This window comes from Lepus europaeus, chromosome 8 (genome assembly GCF_033115175.1).
Source record: "Lepus europaeus isolate LE1 chromosome 8, mLepTim1.pri, whole genome shotgun sequence".
NCBI lineage: Eukaryota > Metazoa > Chordata > Mammalia > Lagomorpha > Leporidae > Lepus > Lepus europaeus.
This window is the reverse complement of record NC_084834.1, coordinates 74808073-74829769: the sequence shown is the minus strand read 5'-3', so window position 1 is coordinate 74829769 and position 21697 is coordinate 74808073. Positions and strand designations below refer to the sequence as shown.

The 21697-nt window shown below is 44.2% G+C and overlaps 1 protein-coding gene across 1 annotated transcript in view; it reads right to left on the bottom strand.

Moving 5' to 3' along the window:
* The window catches only part of MANBA (mannosidase beta), a 146151-nt gene that overhangs the window by 90374 nt on the left and 34080 nt on the right, over positions 1-21697 (bottom strand). The window contains exon 5 of the mRNA XM_062199815.1: positions 16799-16922. Within this exon, the coding sequence (XP_062055799.1) occupies positions 16799-16922 (124 nt within the window). The remainder of the gene's footprint in view (positions 1-16798; positions 16923-21697) is intronic.

The window sequence follows — 21697 nt, the reverse complement described above, 5'->3', positions numbered from 1 at the left end:
CACCACTGCTATTCGATATAGTTCTGGAAGTTTTGGCCAGAGCTATTAGGCAAGAAAAAGAAATTAAAGGGATACAAATTGGGAAGGACGAACTCAAACTATCCCTCTTTGCAGATGATATGATTCTTTATTTAGGGGACCCAAAGAACTCTACTAAGAGACTGCTGGAACTCATCGAAGAGTTTGGCAAAGTAGCAGGATATAAAATCAATGCACAAAAATCAACAGCCTTTGTATACACAGGCAATGCCACGGCTGAGGAAGAACTTCTAAAATCAATCCCATTCACAATAGCTACAAAAACAATCAAATACCTTGGAATAAACTTAACCAAAGACGTTAAAGATCTCTACGATGAAAACTACAAAACCTTACAGAAAGAAATAGAAGAGGATACCAAAAAATGGAGAAATCTTCCATGCTCATGGATTGGAAGAATCAATATCATCAAAATGTCTATTCTCCCAAAAGCAATTTATACATTCAATGCAATACCCATCAAGATCCCGAAGACTTTCTTCTCAGATCTGGAAAAAATGATGCTGAAATTCATATGGAGACACAGAAGACCTCGAATAGCCAAAGCAATCCTGTACAACAAAAACAAAGCCGGAGGCATCACAATACCTGATTTTAGGACATACTACAGGGCAGTTGTTATCAAAACAGCATGGTACTGGTACAGAAACAGATGGATAGACCAATGGAACAGAATAGAAACACCAGAAATCAATCCAAACATCTACAGCCAACTTATATTTGACCAAAGATCCAAATCTAATCCCTGGAATAAGGACAGTCTATTCAATAAATGGTGCTGGGAAAATTGGATTTCCACGTGCAGAAGCTTGAAGCAAGACCCATACCTATCACCTTACACAAAAATTCACTCAACATGGATTAAAGACTTAAATCTACGACCCGAAACCATCAAATTATTAGAGAGCATTGGAGAAACCCTGCAAGATATAGGCACAGGCAAAGACTTCCTGGAAAATACTCCAACAGCACAGGCAGTCAAAACCAAAATTAACATTTGGGATTGCATCAAATTGAGAAGTTTCTGTACTTCAAAAGAAACAGTCAGGAAAGTGAAGAGGCAACCAACAGAATGGGAAAAAATATTCGCAAACTATACTACAGATAAAGGATTGATAACCAGAATCTACAAAGAAATCAAGAAAATCCACAACAACAAAACAAACAACCCACTTAAGAGATGGGCCAAGGACCTCAATCGACATTTTTCGAAAGAGGAAATCCAAATGGCCAACAGACACATGAAAAAATGTTCAAAATCACTGGCAATCAGAGAAATGCAAATCAAAACCACAATGAGGTTCCATCTCACCCCGGTGAGAATGGCTCACATTCAGAAATCGACCAACAACAGATGCTGGAGAGGATGTGGGGAAAAAGGGACACTAACCCACTGTTGGTGGGAATGCAAACTGGTTAAGCCACTATGGAAGTCAGTCTGGAGATTCCTCAGAAACCTGAACATAACCCTACCATACAACCCAGCCATTCCACTCCTTGGAATTTACCCAAAGGAAATTAATTTGGCAAATAAAAAAGCCATCTGCACATTAATGTTTATTGCAGCTCAATTCACAATAGCTAAGACCTGGAACCAACCCAAATGCCCATCAACAGTAGACTGGATAAAGAAATTATGGGACATGTACTCCATAGAATACTATACAGCAGTAAGAAACAACGAAACCCAGTCATTTGCAACAAGATGGAGCAATCTGGAAAACATCATGCTGAGTGAATTAAGCCAGTCCCAAAGAGAAAAATATCATTTGTTTTCCCTGATCGGTGACAACTGAGCGCCAAAGGGGAAACCTGTTAAGTGAAATGGACACTATAAGCAACAATGAACTGATCAGCTCCTGTCCTGACTTTAGATGTACAATGTAATACTTTATCCTTTTTAGTATTTGTTGTTGTTGTTGTTGTTCTAGTACTATTGGTTGAACTCAGTAATTAACACACAATTATTCTTAGGTGTTTAAATTTTAACTGAAAAGTGATCCCTGTTAAATCTAAGAGTGGAAAAAGAGAGGGAGGAGATGAACAATTTGGAACATGCTCAATCGGACTGGCCGCAAATGGTGGAGTTAGAAATGTGCCAGGGGATTCCAACACAATCCCATCAAGATGGCATGTACCAATGCCATCGCACTAGTCCAAGTGATCAATTTCAGCTCACAATTGATAGTTCTGATAGGTCTAAGAGTCAAAGAGATCACACAAACAAGACAAGTATCTGCTAATACTAACTGATAGAATCAAAAAGGGAGAGAAAGATCCAACATGGGAAGTGGGATACACAGCAGACTCATAGGATGGCAGATGTCCTAAACAACACTCTGGCCTCAGAATCAGCCCTCAAGGCATTCAGATCTGGCTGAAGAGCCCATGAGAGTATAGCAGGCATGGAAAGCCAAGATATCATGGAAAAAAAAAAAAAAAGACCTAAATGAATGATCTCTGTGAGTGAGATCCCAGTGGAAAGAACGGGGCCATCAAAGAAGGAGGTACCCTTCTCCGAAGGGAGGAGAGAACTTCCACTTTGACTATGACCCTATCGGAATAAGACCAAAGTCAGCGAACTCTAAAGGCTTCCATAGCCCTGGCAACTCATGACTAGAGCCTAGGGAGATTACTGACGCCATGAACAGGAGTGTCAAATTGTTAAATCAGCAACAGGAGTCACTGTGTACTTACACCCCATGTGGGATCTGTCCCTAATGTGTCGTCTAAAGCGAAGTGATGCTATAACTAGTACTGAAACAGTATTTTTATACTTTGCGTTTCTGTGTGGGCACAAACTGATGAGGTCTTTACTAATTATATACTGAATTGATCTTCTGTATATAAAGAGAATTGGAAATGAAAAAAAAAAAAACAACCTGGTGTTAAAATGGAAATGGCATAGAAAATTAATTAATTTGAAAAAAAAAATTATGTAGGATCTCTGTCTTTAATGTGCTGTACATTGCTATTTAATGCTATAATTAGTAATCCAATGGTAGTTTTTTCACTTTGTGTTGCTATATGGGCAAAATGTTGAAATCTTTACCTAATATATACTAAACTGATCTTCTGTATACAAAGAGAATTGAAAATGAATCTTTACATGAATGGAAGGGGAAAGGGAGCGGGAAAGGGGAGGGTTGCGGGCGGGAGGGAAGTTATGGGAGGGGGGAAGCCATTGTAACCCATGGGCTATACTTTGGAAATTTATATTCATTAAATAAAAGTTAAAAAAAAAAAAAAAAAAAAAAAAAAAAAAAAGAGTTACTTTTCATCAAAGCCCAACATAACCAGATTTGCATTTTATAAAAATCACTAGGAGCTCCAGCACTTTAATAATGCAGGATGCATAAGCAGAAAGACAGAATATCCATCAGTACAAAAGCAGGTAGACACACAATTTGAAAAATCTAGGAATATAGCAGAGGTAAAGAAAAGAGGTAATTGTTGAACTCCTTACTTAGTATAGGATTAGTCTTCTATGTATAAAGTGAATTGAAAATGGATCTTAGTGGAGAATGGGACTGGGAAGGGGAGAGGGAGGAGGAGGAGATGGGATGGGAGTGTGGGTGGGAGAGCAGGTACGGTGGGAAGAATCATTATATTCCTAAAACTGTATCTATGAAATGAAGTTTGTATTCCTTAAATAAAAGGTTTCTTTGGAGAAAAAATAATTAATCAATTAAAAAAGCAGCTGGGACTCGAACTGGCACCCATAAGAGATGCTGGCACTGCAGGTGGCGGCTTTACCCATTACGTGCCGCAGCACTGGCCCCTAAATAAATCTTTTTAAAAAAATAAAAAGAAAAAAGAAAAGAGGTGGGCCAGGGCCGTGGCTCACTTGGCTAATCCTCCACCTGTGGTGTCAGCACACCGAGTTCTAGTCCCGGTTGCTCCTCTTCCAGTCCAGCTCTCTGCTGTGGCCCAGGAGGGCAGTGGAGGATGGCCCAAGTGCTTGGGTCCCTGCACCTGATGGGAGACCAGGAGAAACACCTGGCTCCTGGCTTCGGACCTGTGTAGCACCGGCCGTAGCAGCCATCAGTGGAGTGAACCAACAGAAGGAAGACCTTTCTCTCTGTCTCTCTCTCACTGTCTATAACTCTCTGTCTCTCTCTCAATAACTCCGCCTGGCAAAAAAAAAAAAAAAAAAAAAAGAAAAGAAAAGAGGTGGAAAGAAAAGAAACGAGGCTGAAGTGCAGTTACAGGGCAATGGAAAGACAAGAGAGCCGCCAGTCAGAGTGGGGCTTCTAGTGTGGGTTTGGGGACGGGACAGAAGCTTCAAGGGTTTTCCTTTATGCACATTATACCCCATTTCTTTACCTCCTAATAAATTTACATTGTGTGTTTCATGTCTCCTGCAGTGGACTTGTGTGTGGTTTGATTTTTAATTAAGACAGAGAGCTGTGACAGGCTGTGGGCAAACACTGGGTGGAAAATCAGATCCTTTTGTTTTCGGTTACACAGGAGACACCAGGGATGAGGTCCCAGCTGGCTGGAGAGGTGGGGGTTAGAGTCAGCACAAGGTTCTCATTCTTTGCGGCAGCAGAAAACAGAAGGAGAAGAGCATCTGACTGAGGCAGATGCATTAAATTTGTATGACTCATGGCAAGACATGGGTAAGTTCCTACTTAGTGGCTTCTACTTCTCTCTCTGCAGGGAAGGAATTGAGAAATATCTTAGAGACCCTTTTCCTACAAATGAGGAGGGAATTCATAGTCACGGCCTTACGACAGAAGACGAAGAGATGGGTTTGTGTGCTGGCCAAAGACTTTAACTGGCACGGCTGGCTTACGACCACAGACCACAGCGGGCCCGTCATTTGCACCTCCCACTGGCCAAAGTAGAAATGGACTTGGTGCACATAAGAGCTATTTCTACTTATGAAATGACTGGTTCTGAGGAACACTAGTCAAAGAGCCCTGATCCAGCGAGCTGTGCAGTGTACCCTCCCACCGCCTCCAGGTTTTGAATCCCTCACCCGATAGATCACCTATTCTACGCCCTTTCCAGTATTTGATTCCCTCCACACACCAAGTCAGCACCTCCTGTTTCTATAAATAAGTTTTATCTGAATACGGCTGCTATGGACTGAATTGTGCTCCCCACACCCCAAAACTCATGTTCAATCTTTAACCTCCAGGCCTCTAGGAGGTAATTAAGGTTAAATGAGATCATAAGGGTGGATGGGACTCTGATACGACTGTGGCCTTATAAGGGGAAGAGAGAAATTGATTTCTCTTTCCACCATCTGAGGACACAGCAAGAAGGTGCCTGGGGGCCGGAACTGTGGCATAGCAGGTAAAGCCACAGCCTGCAGCGCTGGCATCCCATAGGGGCACCAGTTCAAGTCCCAGCTGCTCCACTTCCGATCCAGCTCTCTGCTATGGTCTGGGAAAGCAGTAAAAGATGGCCCAGGTGCTTGGGCCCCTGCACCCACATGGGAGACTGGGAAGAAGCTCCTGGCTCCTGGCTTCAGATCAGTGCAGCTCCAGCCATTACAGCCATCTCTTTGCCTCTGCCTCTCTGTAACTCTGAGTTTCAAATAAATAAATAAATCTTAAAAAAAAAAAAGAGGTGCCTGTTTGTAAACAAAGAAGGGAGCCCTCATCAGAAACCAAATAAATCTGCACGTTGATCTTGAGACTGAGCCTGCAGAGCTGTGAGCACTAAGTGCTGTTCTTTTAGCTAACGCTCTGTCTGTGGGATTTTGTCAGGGAAGCCAGAACTGACATACATAACAGCAGCACTATTTGCTCACACGTTGTTTTTGGTTGTCTGTGCACTGCTACCACAGGGTTGAGTAGTTGCAACAGTTGCAATATGACCCCAAAGCCTGAACTACTTACTCTGACCACTTACAGAATAAGGTTGTTGGTCCCTGCCCTCGAATAGTCCCCTAAAAATGTCATTCCAATCTTTCTTTAAATATCGCTAGTGACCAAAAAAACCACTGTCTCATAAAATAGCCTTCTCATTTTTGCTAGCCTTGGGTACTGTTAAGTCCCTCTTTACACTGATTTGAAATGCACTTCTCTTTGATTTCTACCTAAAGATTTTTATTTTGCCCTCTGAGTACCTCTCAACAACCAAGAACGCTCCTATCCTATTTTCTGTCACTTCCTCTACAATAGGGGAATCAACTGTTAGTGACAATCTCCCACAGCAAGACAGGCAGAACAAGCCCCAGAGGTCATTGGCTTTAAACATGGAAAGTTCTCCAGCAAATGGCATTCCTTTGGGCCACAACCTGTGGCCCAAATGAAAAACTAGGGCTATCACAGGAAAACCCCATAAAAAGCCTTATGATCCATTAGGTCATCACCAAATACACTATACCGGTGTCCTATTGCCCATTCCTCCTCTTCCAAATGGAATCAAACCTCTCCTTTAGTAGCACATGGGAAATCAAGGAGTTTACGTTCACGAAGCACAAAGTCTCAAATAATCAGTAATTTTCCTGATATTACTTAATCATGTCTATTCATTCACTACTTTAAAATATATAATCCTATTTCTAGTTACAAGAGCTCCTTCTTATAAATGAAGACCCATTTGTAGAATTCAGCTTCCTATCACACCTCTCCTAGCATTTACAAGTTATGGTTTCCCAAAGAATACCTATTAGCCCCAGCTCTCCCAAAGTGGGATGCAACACAACTTCAAAAAATGCCCTACTGTATCCATTTTGCTGCTGGCCGGCGCCGTGGCTTAACAGGCTAATCTTCCGCCTTGCGGCGCTGGCACACCGGGTTCTAGTCCCAGTTGGGGCACCGGATTCTATCCCGGTTGCCCCTCTTCCAGGCCAGCTCTCTGCTGTGGCCCGGGAAGGCAGTGGAGGATGGCCCAAGTGCTTGGGGCTTGCACCCGCATGGGAGACCAGGAGAAGCACCTGGCTCCTGGCTTCGGATCAGCGAGATGCGCCGGCCGCAGTGGCCATTGGAGGGTGAACCAACGGCAAAAAGGAAGACCTTTCTCTCTGTCTCCCTCTCTCTCACTATCCACTCTGCCTGTTTAAAAAAAAAAAATGCCCTACTGTATCCATTTTGCTGCTAATGCAATATTTTGTCAAACTTTGTTTTAAATATTTGTCAAGCAAATTAATAGGAATTATATCCTACTAGGTTTTAATGATTTTTATCTATTTAAATTTAGAGTGGAGTTCAACATCTTTTCCTTTGATTATTATGTATAGTCCGTGAATATTTTCCTTTTATTTGCTGAATTCTTCACTTTTTAAAAAAAATTATTTGAAAGGCAGAGTTACCGAGACAGACAGAGAGAAAGGGATCTGCAATCTGCTGGTTCATTCCTCAAATGGCCACACTGGGGAAGGCTGAGCTAAAGTTTCCCCATGGGTGACAGGAACTCAACTACTTGAGCCATCACTGCTGCCCCCCAGGGTCTACATTAGCAGGAAGCTGGAGTCAGGAGTGGAGCTGGGGCTTGAAACAAGGTACTGTGATGTGGGCTATGGACATCTCAACCAGCATCTTAGCTGCCAGGCCAAAGGGTATCCTTGCTGACATCTTGTGCTTGCTCAAAAAAAGATTCCTATCATGTGTTCATGTAACCTCAACCAGGAAGGCGAGCCAGAGCATGGCAGAGAACATGGCTTTAGTCACTGACTCATTTTAAGGTTTCCTCAGAGCTACCATGAGTGTTCTTTAAAAAAAAAAAAAGAAAGAAAACATGGATGGGAATTTGTAGAAAGGGTAAACATCTAAATAGGCTACACCATTCCTTCCTGCAAAGGATCACAAAGACAACTCCAGTTTGTGTCCAATATGTTAGCCTTTAAAATCCTCTAACAAATAGCACCTTTATTTTAGATTCTTGTATAGTCTACTTCTTTGTTCATTTATGGCTGGGAGAAAAAAAAAACCCACAAAATTTTATTCACTTGTCTAGGAGGAAAAATTATAAGTCGTAAACAGGAAGATGGCTGAGTTACATTAGTTACATGTGTCAGTAAGTACCAGGAAGATATACACTCAAGCTATCCCCTAAGCTTTTTTTAATTGATTATAATAAGCTTCAAGCACCAGTATTTTCAACCAGTGTTATGATACCTAGCTTTAAGAAAAACCACAGGATGGTTGTTTGTTGCAACAGTTAAAACACTACTTGGAAGATCCACATCCCAAATCAGAGTGCATCTGAGCTCACATTCCAACCCCTCTTCTGAGCCCTACTTCCTGCTAATGTGCACCCTGGTAAGCAGCCCGTGATGACTCAAGTATTTGGGTCCCCACCACCCACATAGGAGACCCAGACTGAGTTCCAGTTTCCTGGCTTCTGCCTGGCCCAGCTCTGGCTATTGCAAGCATTTGGGGAGTAAAAATTTCAAATATTATGAATTTTTAAAAAAAAAATTATTTTCTAAAGAAAAACCACATTCATCCACACTTACATCCTCACTTGGCTATGATGACTCTTCTGTTGTTTTTTTTTTATTTATTATTTTTATTTTTTGACAGGCAGAGTGGACAGTGAGAGAGAGAGAGACAGAGAGAAAGGTCTTCCTTTGCCGTTGGTTCACCCTCCAATGGCCGCTGCGGCCGGCACACCACGCTGATCCGAAGGCAAGAGCCAGGTGCTTCTCCTGGTCTCCCATGGGGTGCAGGGCCCAAGCACCTGGGCCATCCTCCACTGCACTCCCGGGCCACAGCAGAGAGCTGGACTGGAAGAGGGGCAACCGGGAGAGAATCCAGCGCCCCGACTGGGACTAGAACCCGGTGTGCCGGTGCCACAAGGCGGAGGATTAGCCTGTTGAGCCACAGCGCCGGCCCAACTCTTCTAATTTGTAAGCAAAGGAAAAAGACCACAGAAGGTTAGAGATAGAAGCAGCTCAGTGATCTCCTAGTCACTTGGCAAGTGTAGTTTCTGGGACCCTGACCACAGTCCCTCCCACAAAATCTCCAGCACTCAGGCCAAGGACGAGGGCCCAGGTGTCCTTACTCCAGTGCTATTTTCCAGGTGAGTTTCACAGAAGCATCACTCAAGAAAATGGCATTCACATGCATACTGAAATGTCAATGTGCATGAGGAGGAAAAACACAGTTATTTGTTTGCTTTTCAGTCCTAAGTCCAAAATCAAATGCATTCAATGGGACCAGTATTGTGGCACAGCATGTAAAGCTGCCACCTGCAACACCAGCCTTCCATAAGGGCACCGGGCGCTGGCTCAAGACCCGGCTATTCCACTTCCGATCCAGCTCCCTGCTAATGCACCTGGGAAGACAGCAGAGGATGGCCCAAGTGCTTGGGCCCCTGCACGCACGTAGGAGACCGGAAAAAGCTTCTGGCTCCTGATTCGGCCTGGCCCAGCCCTGGCCACTGTGGCCTTTTGGGGAGTGAACCAGCAAATGGAAGATCTCTGTATTTCCCTCTTTCTCTGTAACTGTGTTCCAAATACATAATGAAAAATAAATCTTAGAAAAAAAATGCACTCAATGTAAAACCAAGCACTTGGGGACATTGTAACAATAAAATATTAGCCTCTTAATAAGAGAATCTTATTACAAAAGAACACTGCAATCTATACAGAGAAGGTATCTGACCCAGCACTCAGTGTGTGGTTACATGGTGCCACAGCTCCTCTGCTTGTCCAAATATCATTCTGGTAACCAAAACTACATGATGAAGGGCCTGAGCACTGTTATGTGAGCATTTCTGTCAAACAAGTGAAATGTATTTTTTGAACAACTACTGTCTATGAACTTTAACAGGCACATTAAATTATGCCCCATTCCACAAAGCAAACATGTTGCTTCTAACTCTGAGAATGTACTTAGAGAAATAAAATACGATAGGTCCCTGTTAAGAATATAGGATGCAGGAGTGGTCATATGGTGCAGTGGTTAGGAAACCACTTGAGATACCTGCATCCAGTATAAGAATGCCGTGGGTCATGTTCCAGCTCCTCTTTCAATTCAACTTCTTATGCACAACCTGTGAGGCAGCACATAGGTGATATCTCAGGTATTTGGGTCCCTGCCACTAACATAACAAACCAGACTGAGTTCCAGCCTCCTGGCTTCAGCCTGACTGTTGCAGGCATTTGGGGGAGTGAACCCATGGATGGAAGATCTGTCTCTGTCTGTTTCTCACATAAAACTAAAATGATAAACAAATTTGTAAATGTTCCTTTTATTCGAAAGAGTTACAGAGAGAAATACAAAGAGTAAGACAAAAAGATCTTCCATCTGCTGGCTCACTTGCCAAATGGACACAATGGCTAGGGAAGGGCAGACTGAAGCCAGGAGCTTCCTTGGGATCTCCCACGTGGGTGCAGAGGCCATGCACTTGGGCCACCTTATGCTGCTTTTCCAGGTTCATTAGCATGAAGCTGGGTCAGAAGCGGAGCAGCCTCACTTCCAATCCAGCTCTCTGCTGTGGCCTGAAAAGCAATAGAGGATGGGCCCCGGCACCCACGTAGGAGACCTAGAGGAGGTTCTTGGCTCGACTTTGAATAAGCCCAGCTCCAGGTGTTGCAACTATTTGGGGAATGAACCAGCAAATGGAAAACTTCTCTCTCTCTTCTTCTGCCTCTCTGTAACTCTGCCTTTCAAATGAATTAATAAATCTTTAAAAAAAAAAAAAAAAAGAGGAGGAAGAAGAAGTGGAGCAGCCAGGACTTGAACTGGCGTCCATACAGTATGTCAGCATTGCAGGCAGCAGCTTTACCTGCTACACTACAACAGCAGTCCCAAATAAAAAATCTTTGAAATACAGGATGCCAAGGGAACAGGGGTTTGATTAGCAAGGAGATGGAAGTTCAGAGGCAAGGATCATTCAGGTCAGCAGGGGAGTTTGCTTAGGTAAGATGAAAAGGATGCTTCATCCATCGGTGGGAGGCTACTCCGAGGCAGCTGCCTCCAAGAGCTCGCGCTGCTGAGCTCCTCGCAGCACCCCCTCTGCCTGCTAGCTTCTTCCTGCATCTTCAGGAGAAGATGAACAGCTGCAGGGAAAAGCAGCTCCATGCACTGAAAGACACAGAGTGACACCACTCCGGAATGACCAGGCCACAGAAGGTGCCAAGTCAAATCTAAGATACTTTTCTGGACTCCTACTAGTTTTTTTTTTTTTTTTTTTTTTTTTTTTTTTTGACAGGCAGAGTGGATAGTGAGAGAGAGAGAGACAGAGAGAAAGGTCTTCCTTTTTGCCATTGGTTCACCCTCCAATGGCCGCTGCGGCCGGTGCATCGCGCTGATCCGAAGCCAGGAGCCAGGTGCTTCTCCTGGTCTCCCATGCGGGTGCAGGGCCCAAGGACTTGGGCCATCCTCCACTGCCTTCCCGGGCCATAGCAGAGAGCTGGCCTGGAAGAGGGGCAACCGGGATAGAATCCGGCACCCCAACCGGGACTAGAACCCGGTGTGCCGGAGGATTAGCCTGTTAAGCCAGGGCGAGGCCACCTACTAGTATTACAAAGCAAATGTAAGCAGCTTTTTGAAGTGCTAACGGTTGCATTGACCAGAAATGCAGGTTCACACTTAAGTTGTGACAGCTGTTCTCCCCCACTTCTTCACCAAGCAATGAAATCCCCTTGCCTATTTAGCAGGACAAAATCCTTTTGCAATCAAGGCAAGAGACCCAAAGCAAGAGCCCCATCAAAACAAAGCTAAGTAAGTTCCAGAGAAGAAAATGTACCTAACCAACAAGGCATCTCATCAGAGGAAAGACTATTCAAGCAACCCAATGACTCATAAAACTATTTTCAAGGTGAATATTGGGCTGGTGCCGCAGCTCACTAAGCTAATCCTCTGCCTGCAGCATCAGCACCCCAGGTTCTAGTTCCGGTTGCTCCTCTTCCAGTCCAGCTCTCTGCTGTGGCCCGGGAAGGCAGCGGAGGATGGCCCAAGTGCTTGGGCACTGCACCTGCATGGGCGACCAGGAGGAAGCACTTGGCTCCTGGCTTCGGATTGGCGCAGCGCCGGCTGTAGTGGCCATTTGGGGGGTGAAACAATGGAAGGAAGACCTTTCCCTGTCTAACTCTGCCTGTCAAAAAAAAAAAAAAAAGTGAATATTTGAATATTGTAATTTTAGGGGTAATGTAATTCAAAGATGAATGAAAATGTGACTCACAAGAATGTAAGCAAAAAATGAACACATGCTCATAATAAGGCACTAAGCATGATTCCCAATCTTTGCTGTATTTTAATATTACATTCTCTATATGACACTGTAAGCAAAGGGTAGCGATGTCCTTCAACACAGGCCTCCACTGAGCAGGCAGATATAGCTGAGAGCCAGACCACACTCCTCCAATTCAAGGCCAGATCATCTGAAATGAAGGAGGATGCTGCAGGCTGAGACAGCAGGTACATCTGGGCAGGGTATGGGAAGAAGCATCCGACATGGTGGCAGTGTCTGAAGCTCTAGACAAAAATCCACAGCCCACCCTAGCTCAGAAAGAGGTGTGAAAGCAAGGCCATTCCCGTGTAGAAAAATGCCATGACATTATTTTTTCTAACTGAGCTAACAAAACATTGAACTATGTAGCATTTAAAATGCTGTTGGTTAAGCCACCACTGGGAAAAGTGCATCCCATGTGAGAGCGTCCATTCATATCCTGACTACTCCTCTTTAGATCCGCCTTCCTGCTAAGGCGCCTGGGAGAGTAGCAGATAATGGCCCAAGTAGTTTGTCCCTGCCACCCACGTGGGAGACCCAGATGGATTTTCTGGCAAATGGCTTCAACCTGGCCCAGCTCTGGCTGTTGTGGCCATTTGGGAAATGAACAGCACACAAATGATCTCTTTCCCTTTCCCTCTCCCTCCCTCTTCTTCTTCTCTTTGCATTTCAAATAAACAAATCTTTCTATAATGTAATGTTTCAACAGATCACACTTATTACACATTTTAACTTTATATAACCACATGAAAAGCTCATAAAATCAGGTAATCTGGGACAGGCATTTGGCCTAGTAGTTAAGATACCCACCAGGACACCCACATCCCACATAGGAGTGCCTGGATTCCATTTTCAGTTATATTCCCAATTCCATCTTACTGCTAATGCAGACCCTGGGAGACAAAAACTGATGGCTCAAAAGGTTGGGTTCCTGCCACCCATGTGGAAGACCCAGATCGAGTTCACAGCTCCCTGCTTCTGCTTGGTCTAACCAAGGCTATCGCTAGATTGAGGGAGTGAACCAACAGACAACAGCTCACTTGCTCCCTCACTCTCTGCCTAAAAATAAATAATCATTATTATTATCATCATTCTAATGACTGAATGAGCTAATTTTCAGTAATTGTGTCTACCTTATAGTATATAACAAATACGTGAAAGTTTCCAGACCACATTAGCTTATTACTTTTATTTATCATTGGTTTCAGTAGTAACTGCTTATTTCCAGATAAAAGTAGGAAAAAGAAATTCTGAATAAAATTCACAAAGGCAAGTCCTCTCCTAATGCTTTCACAAGTTTATGCTTCAATTTTCTGTTATATCAAATCATCAAATGGATAGCCATAGAATTAATCAGATATGTAAAAATTACTGTTTAACATGCACAAGACACAACTTCTGAACAGAAAAAATATTTTTTCAATGTTAAGTACAAACGTTATTGCACTCATAAAACTATAGTACATAAGAAAAATTGACTACACTAAATCTAAACCGAATTTTAAGCATCATATAAATTGATTTGGTTCACAATCACACAAGCACTAGTGACCAATAAATTAAATTCTATTTAATGAGTCACATTTAGGAAAAAACATTTAGCTTCATATCAAAATTTTAAATTAAACTACAGCACTGTTATTCAAATATTTTGCAGGTAATAAAAATAGCTGGAACTTACAGTACTTTTTGCAAACCATCTAAATACTGATTGACCTTCAAACCTATCAAGTAAATAACTTTTGCTAAATCAAACCTCTCCTTATGCTGGATTTAATTACACACATCTGAGAAAATGTATGGGTGGAGACATGAGATGAGGGATAATGGATCATTCAATTTTATTAAGAAAAATCCTCAGTTTGGGTTACACCTCATTAAGAAGGTGTTTCAAGGCACAAAACTAGAGACCATAAACTCAGCCACATTTACATGTGCAACTCAAACAAGACCTTTTCCTGCCTCTGAAACATTTAAAATACCAGCAGCAATCAAAAAGTAAACAACCATCTCATTAGATTTGTCTTCTGCCTTTAAAGAAAATACAAATGTGGGGGCCAGTGCTGGGGCACAGTAGGTTAAGCCTCCACCTAAGCACACTCAGATCTCCTATCAGAATGCCCGTTCAAATCCTGGCTCCTCTGCTTCCCATCCAGCTCCCTAAGGTGCCTGGGAAGGCAGTGGAAGAGGGTTCAAGTTCTTGAGACCCTGCAGCCCACATAGAGGACTCAGATGGAGTTCTTGGCTCCTGACTTCAGTCTGGCTAGCATGGCCACTGGGGAGTGACGCAGCTGATGGAAGATCGACTCTCTTTCTGCCTTTCAACTAGCTGCCATTCAACAAAAAGAGAGAAGAGAGGGAGGAAGGAAAAGAGGGAGGAAGGGAGGGCAGGAGGATGGAAATGACAAGGAAAATACAGATTTGGCTCAGCTGAATAGCAATTGCGGGTCACCTGCCCCTTGAAGATAACAGAGTTCTGGAGCTGACACACAGGCTCTTTCTGATTACGTCTAGGTAGATTTCCACATCACTGGACCGAGCGCTGTCACTGAATATCCCACCTGTCACTCCCTCCATCCTTGATTGCCCTAGTTCAACTCTGAATCCTCATTTATCTTTGATTTTCTGCCCGATGTGCAGCATATTACAGGATAACTATACACACTGTTTTCTTGTTTGTTTCTTAAGTAAACACAGTGAGTGCTAAGCAAAGAACTCAACAAGGATCAAACGAGAGTTGAACTGCTCCATTGTTGACATTTGTCGGATTTCTGGGGTTTTACTTCAATGCTCCTTGACAGTGAGTAATTCCAACTGGAAAGGCAGTACACTTCACCCGGCAAAACTTGTTCTGTTTGCCCATTAGCTTATATCCTTAGTTTATGTATCCAAAAGGTAGAGAGACGGACACACATAGACCTCTCATCGACTGATTCACTCCCTGAAAGCCGCAACAGCCAGAGCTAGGCCAGGCCAAAAGCAAGAGCCTAGGACTGCTTCTGGGTCTCCCATGTGGATGGCAGGGACCCAGGGACCCATGAACTTGAGTCATCATCTGCTGCCTCTCAGAGTGCTGGAATCAGAACGAAGCTAGGACTCAAACCCAGGCACGGGGCCAAATGCCCACCTTAGCAAGGCCTGTGTGGAGGCGTCAGAGGAGTGCTCATAGTTATGGTAAAAATGTGCAATATCAGAAAAACAGTTGCCCCTTTCCACAAGGCAAGAGTTCCACATGGAAAGTGACTACAGATGCAGCATGAAGCAGCAGAGCCTGGAGGCCAATTTTTTTTTTTTTTTTTTAAGATTTTATTGATTTGAAAGACAGAGTTACAAAGAGAGGTAGAGACAGAGAGTGAGGTCTTCCATCTGCTGGTCCACTCTCCAGTTGGCCACAACGGCTGGAGCTGCGCCAATCCAAAGCCAGGAGCTTCTTCCAGGTCTCCCATGCGGGTGCAGGGGCCCAAGGACTTGGGCCATCTTCCCCTGCTTTCCCAGGCCATAGCAGAGAGCTGGATCAGAAGAGGAGGAGCCAGGACTAGAACCGGCACCCATATGGTATGCCGGCACTTCAGGCCAGGGCTTTAACCCGTCGCGCCACAGCGCCAGCCCCTGGAGGCCAAATTCTTACAAGAAACAATACGTAGTTAAACAGACCTTGAAAATGCTCTTTGACTTTTTCTTCTTTTATAAAATACCCTAGGGTCAGCACTGTGGCACAGTCAGCTAGGACTCCGTCTTCGGCACTGGCATCCCATATGGGCACTGGTTGGTGTCTGGGCTGCTCCTCTTCTGATCCAGCTCTCTGCTGTGGCCTGGGAAAGCAGCAGAAGATGGCCCAAATCCTTGGGCCCCTGCACCCACGTGGAGACCCAGAAGCAGCTCCTGACTCCTGGCTTTGGATTGGAGCAGCTGTGGCCACTTGGGGAGTGACCAGTAGATGGAAGACCTCACTCTCTCTGTCTCTCCCTCTCTTTGTTTTTTTTAAACATTTTATTTATTTATTTGCGAGTTAGAGTTACAGACAGTGAGAAGGAGAGACAGAGAAAGGTCCATTGGTTCACCTTCCATTGGTTCACCCCACAAATGACTGCAACAGCCAGAGCTGCACCGATCTGAAGCCAGGAGCCAACCACTTCTGTCTAGTCTCCCACATTGGTGCAGGGGCCCAAGGACTTGGGCCATCTTCTACTGATTTCCTAGGCCATAGCAGAGAGCTGGATTGGAAGAGGAACATCCAGGACTAGAACTAGCGCCCATATGGGATGCCGGCGCTGCAGGCGGATTAACCTACAGTGCCCCGGTGCTGGCCCCCTTTCTCTGTTCTTAATTCTGCCTCTCAAATAAAAAATTTTTTTAAAAATGCTAAAAGATATCTACCTACCTGCCTGCCTTATATTATCAATTTTCATGACAAATCACAGTTGGTTATTTGCTTCTTACTTTTATAAATTCAATGTACCACAATGGTAAAAAAAAAAAAAAAAAAAAAAAAGAAAAAGAAAGAAAAAAGAAAAAATTCCCTAAGTCTCTGAAAGTACATGTACATATTCAAACTATAAACCTGACGTTTATAACAGGAAGAGTCTCAAAAAGAAAACAAGAAGTCACACGTGCAGCTTACCATAGAGTGTGGAAAACGTCAAGTAGTGCAGATGACAGGTGTCATAGGCTTCCACTCTAACGTCTCTCCAGATGCCCTGGGTAGGGAAGGAAGGCCCCCAGTCCCAGCTGAAGGAACACTGCTCCTGGAGGTGCAGGGGGGAAAAGAGAAGATACAATCTGATGACCATGCAATGTAAACCCGACAAAACATTTTTTCAAAATAGTACAGATGCATATATGTGCACCAGTTTGCTAAAGCTGCCTTAACAAAATGCCACAGAGCAGGTGGCTTAAACAATAGAAACTGGTACTCTCATAGTGCAGAGACCAGAAGTCCAGCATCAAGGGGTCAGCTGCTCTGGTTTCTTCTGAGCCACTCTCCTTGCCTTGCAGGTGGCCATCTTCCCCTGTGACCTTGGTGGTCTCTGTGCCCAAGCATCCCTGGTGTCTCTATCATCCAAATGTCCTCTTCACACAAAGACATCAGTCACACTGAGTTGGGGCTTTTTTTTTTTTTTTTTTTTTTTAATTTTTGACAGGCAGAGTGGACAGTGAGAGAGAGAGACAGAGAGAAAGGTCTTCCTTTGCCATTGGTTCACCCCCCAAATGGCTGCAGCGGCCGGCGCATCAGCCAGGTGTTTCTCCTGGTCTCCCATGCGGGTGCAGGGCCCAAGCACTTGGGCCATCCTCCACTGCCTTCCCGGGCCACAGCAGAGAGCTGGCTTGGAAGAGGGGCAACCAGGATAGAATCCGGCGCCCCGACCGGGACTAGAACCCGGTGTGCCAGCGCCACTAGGCGGAGGATTAGCCTGTTGAGCCACGGCGCCGGCTTTGAGTTGGGGCTTTCCTAACCACCTCATTTTCACTTAAGCACCTCCTTAAAGACTTTATCTCCAAATGAGATGATGTTCTAAGGTACCAGAGGTTAGGATGTCAACAAATGAATCTGGGGGAGGGGGCTAACAATTCAGCCCATAACTCCATGTTTGTGTGTATGGATATATGTACCCCCCCCCCAACACAAATGGCCTCAGACCATCCAGAATAACCACCACCACCACCACCACCACCACCACCCAGTATTCATGCCCTTGAGAGATCCCTTCCCCTTGGGCAGAGGCGGACCTAGTGAATCACTTCTAACCAATGGAGTAGAACAGAAGTGACATCACTTCTGGAATCAGGCTTAAAGACTAAGCCCTTTGTTTGGGGCACTTTCTCATAATTTCTCTTGGACAAGGAGGAAGCCAGCTGCTGTGTCCTGGGGCAGCACTGTGGAGAGCTCATGAGAGTGAGGTTGGAAGCTGATCTGAGGCTGGCCGATAACCACAAGTGAGCTTAGAGGCGCATTTCAGCCCAGCCAAGGCTGGAGTTGACTGCAGTGCTGGCTGACGGTTCCACAGCAACCTCATGAGAGACCTTGAGCCAACGGCACCAAGCTAAGCCACAGCCAGGTCCCTGCATGGCAAAAGTGACAGCAACAAATGTTGTTTTAGGTTAATAGGTTTGAGCATAGTCTTTGTAGAGCAATAGGTAACTAACACAACAGACAGCCTATCAGCCTACGCAACACAGTCAAATTTGACTGAAATCTTGTAAGAAAAGCTCTTAACTACAAATAAGCAATTCTTTTACTGGGGATAGGGAGGAAGGAAGCAAAACAGTCAACATCTTATGAGACAGACCATTTTTCCCCATCAAGGACTTCAAAGCACTTTTATTTATTCAACTACACCAACCACATCTAACTATGAAGAACTGTACCTTTACTCTTCAAACATATATTACATTGAAATGAAATAATATTCATTAAACATCTTCAAAATGGCTCTAGAACTAACCACTGTAATTAAATGCAGTAAGTAGAAAAAAATATTGTATTTAAATGTAATAACTATACATAATGAGGAGCCATATTGAGGGGCAAAGATTTTATGATCAGATATTTTAAAGGTCTAGCTGGACTTGCCTCCATGAAAATGAAGTCAATAGCCTTTGTTTCTGAATACAGAGCCCAAAACCATCAGCTCAAACTTTAGACACGGACACAGGTGGCCAACATCCGCCTCCTGTGTCATTGCTCCTGACCACTTGTATCTTGTTCATGACCCTCAATTTTCACAGTGTGAAGGTTCAGATTGAAAAGTAGGAAATGGTGCTCACTTTGGCAGCACAGCTACTAAAATAGAAAAGCAGGAACTGGCTCTCTTAAAATAAATCCTTCTAAGCAGAATTTTTGCTTTCTACTTCTTAAGAAAAAAAAATAGTTTCAAAATATAGATCATTAAAATGTACAAGGCTATGGGGTTCAATATTTTAAAAAGGAAGAAGCACTAAAATCCTTCTAAAAGAAGGCATTTGCAAAATGAGGGTTTGGCCAAGTGGTGATCCTTCAGATATGAGTTCCTCAGCTCTGTATTTATCTAAGATAAAGATAAAATTGACCCCACTATAAAGAAAAACAAAGAACTGCCGGCACCGTGGCTCAATAGGCTAATCCTCTGCCTTGCGGCGCCGGCACACCAGGTTCTAGTCCCGGTCGGGGCACCGGATTCTGTCCCGGTTGCCCCTCTTCCAGGCCAACTCTCTGCTATGGCCCGGGAGTGCAGTGGAGGATGGCCCAAGCCCTTGGACCCTGCACCCCATGGGAGACCAGGAGAAGCACCTGGCTCTTGCCTTCAGATGGTCGCAGAGTGCCGGCCACAGCGCGCCAGCGGCCCTTGGAGTGTGAACCAACGGCAGAAAGGAAGACCTTTCTCTCTCTCTCTCTCACTGTCCACACTGTCAAAAAAAAAAAAAAAAAAAAAAAAGGAAAAACAAAGAACTAAAACTACATTATAGCATCCGCAGCCACTGAAATTTACCACTTAACTATCAGATCTTCATATTCAGAATTAGGAAGTTTATAGCTACAAACAAGGAATTCTCTTACTGGGGATTGGGAGAAGTAGGAGTGTAAAATATTCAACATGTTACAAGAAAGACCATTTTCCCCACCTAGGACCTCAAATCACTTTTATTCACTCAACCACACTCAAACACTTGAGAGTTTTCACCAAGTCAAAAAAATATGGCTGATAACAGCGGAATAGGGAGGGAGCTTATTGCTGTATTCTAGGGGAAGATAGTTTAAGAAACAAAAGTTGGCCGGCGCCATGGCTTAACAGGCTAATCCTCCGCCTTGTGGCGCCGGCACACCGGGTTCTAGTCCCGGTCGGGGCGCTGGATTCTATCCCGGTTGCCCCTCTTCCAGGCCAGCTCTCTGCTATGCCCCGGGAAGGCAGTGGAGGATGGCCCAAGTCCTTGGGCCCTGCACCTGCATGGGAGACCAGGAGAAGCACCTGGCTCCTTGCTTCGGATCAGCGAGATGCACCGGCCGCAGCAGCCATTGGAGGGTGAACCAACGGCAAAAAGGAAGACCTTTGTCTCTGTCTCTCTCTCTCACTATCCACTCTGCCTGTCAAAAAAAAAAAAAAAAAAGAAAAGAAAAGAAAGAAACAAAAGTGGAGAAGGGCTGGTGCTATGGCCTAGCAGGCGAAGAATGACGAGTTCTGCGAAGAAAACAGAGAACATACAACCAGAGGTCAGGGGGCAGGGTGTCAGCGAGTTTCCCTGAAAAAAGGAAAGCCTTTTATTTGGGGCCCTGAGGGGCTAGTAACAGGCTGCGATTAAAGGAGAGGGAAGTCCCTTGCTTTCAGAAGGACCCCCATGTGAGAAGATGTGGAGGCAGGAGACAATAGGACCCAACCTTCCAGGAAATGGAGAACGATGGGCAAAGGCTGGAGGAAAATTAGTGAGGTGGGAATGGGCCACACAGAGCAGCAAGCTACAGGATTTAGCCTCAATGCAATGAAAAGCTGTTGAGGAGTTTTAAGCAGCGTGTTGTAAACATTTTTGTCTGGGCCGGTGTTGTGGGGTAGTGGGTAAAGCTGACAGCAGCTTCCAGCATGGCTGGCAGTTTGTATCCCAACTGCTCCATTTCCAATCCAGCTCCCTGCCTACGTGCCTGGGGAAGCAGTAGAAGATGCCCCAAGTCCTTGGGCCCTTCATTCTTGTGGGAGACCTGGAAGAAGCTCCTGGCCCCTGGCTTCGGACCAGCACAGTTCCAGCCGTTGTGCCGATTTAGGAAGTGAACTGTCAGATGGAAGACTGATATCTCTCTGTCTCTCCTCTCTCTCTCATTCTCTCTCTCTTTTTTTTTTATTAAACTTTTATTTAATGAATATAAATTTCCAAAGTATAGCTTATGGGTTACAATGGCTTCCCCCTCCCAAAACTTTCCTCCCACCCACAACCCTCCCCCCTCCCGCTCCCTCTCCCCTTCCTATCACATCATGATTCATTTTCAATTCTCTTTGTATACAAAAGATCAGTTTAGTATATATTAGGTAACGATTTCAACAGTTTGCCCCCATATAGCAACACAAAGTGAAAAGAAAAGAAAAAAAATACTGTTGGAGTACTAGTTATAGCATTAAATAAGGGTGTACAGCACATTAAAGACAGAGATCCTACATAATATATTTTTTTTAAATTAATTAATTTTCTATGCCATTTCCAATTTAACACCAGGTTTTTTTTTTTTTCATTTCCAATTATCTTTATATACAGAAGATCGATTCAGTATGTAATTAGTAAAGATCTCATCAGTTTGTACCCACGCAGAAACACAAAGTGTAAAAATACTGTTTCAGTACTAGTTATAGCATCACTGCACATTAGATAACACATTAGGGACAGATCCCACATGGGATGTAAGTACACAGTGACTCCTGTTGCTGACTTAACAATTTGACACTCCTGTTCATGGCGTCAGTAATCTCCCTAGGCTCTAGTCATGAGTTGCCAGGGCTATGGAAGCCTTTAGAGTTCGCCAACTTTGATCTTGTTCCAATAGGGTCACAGTCAAAGTGGAAGT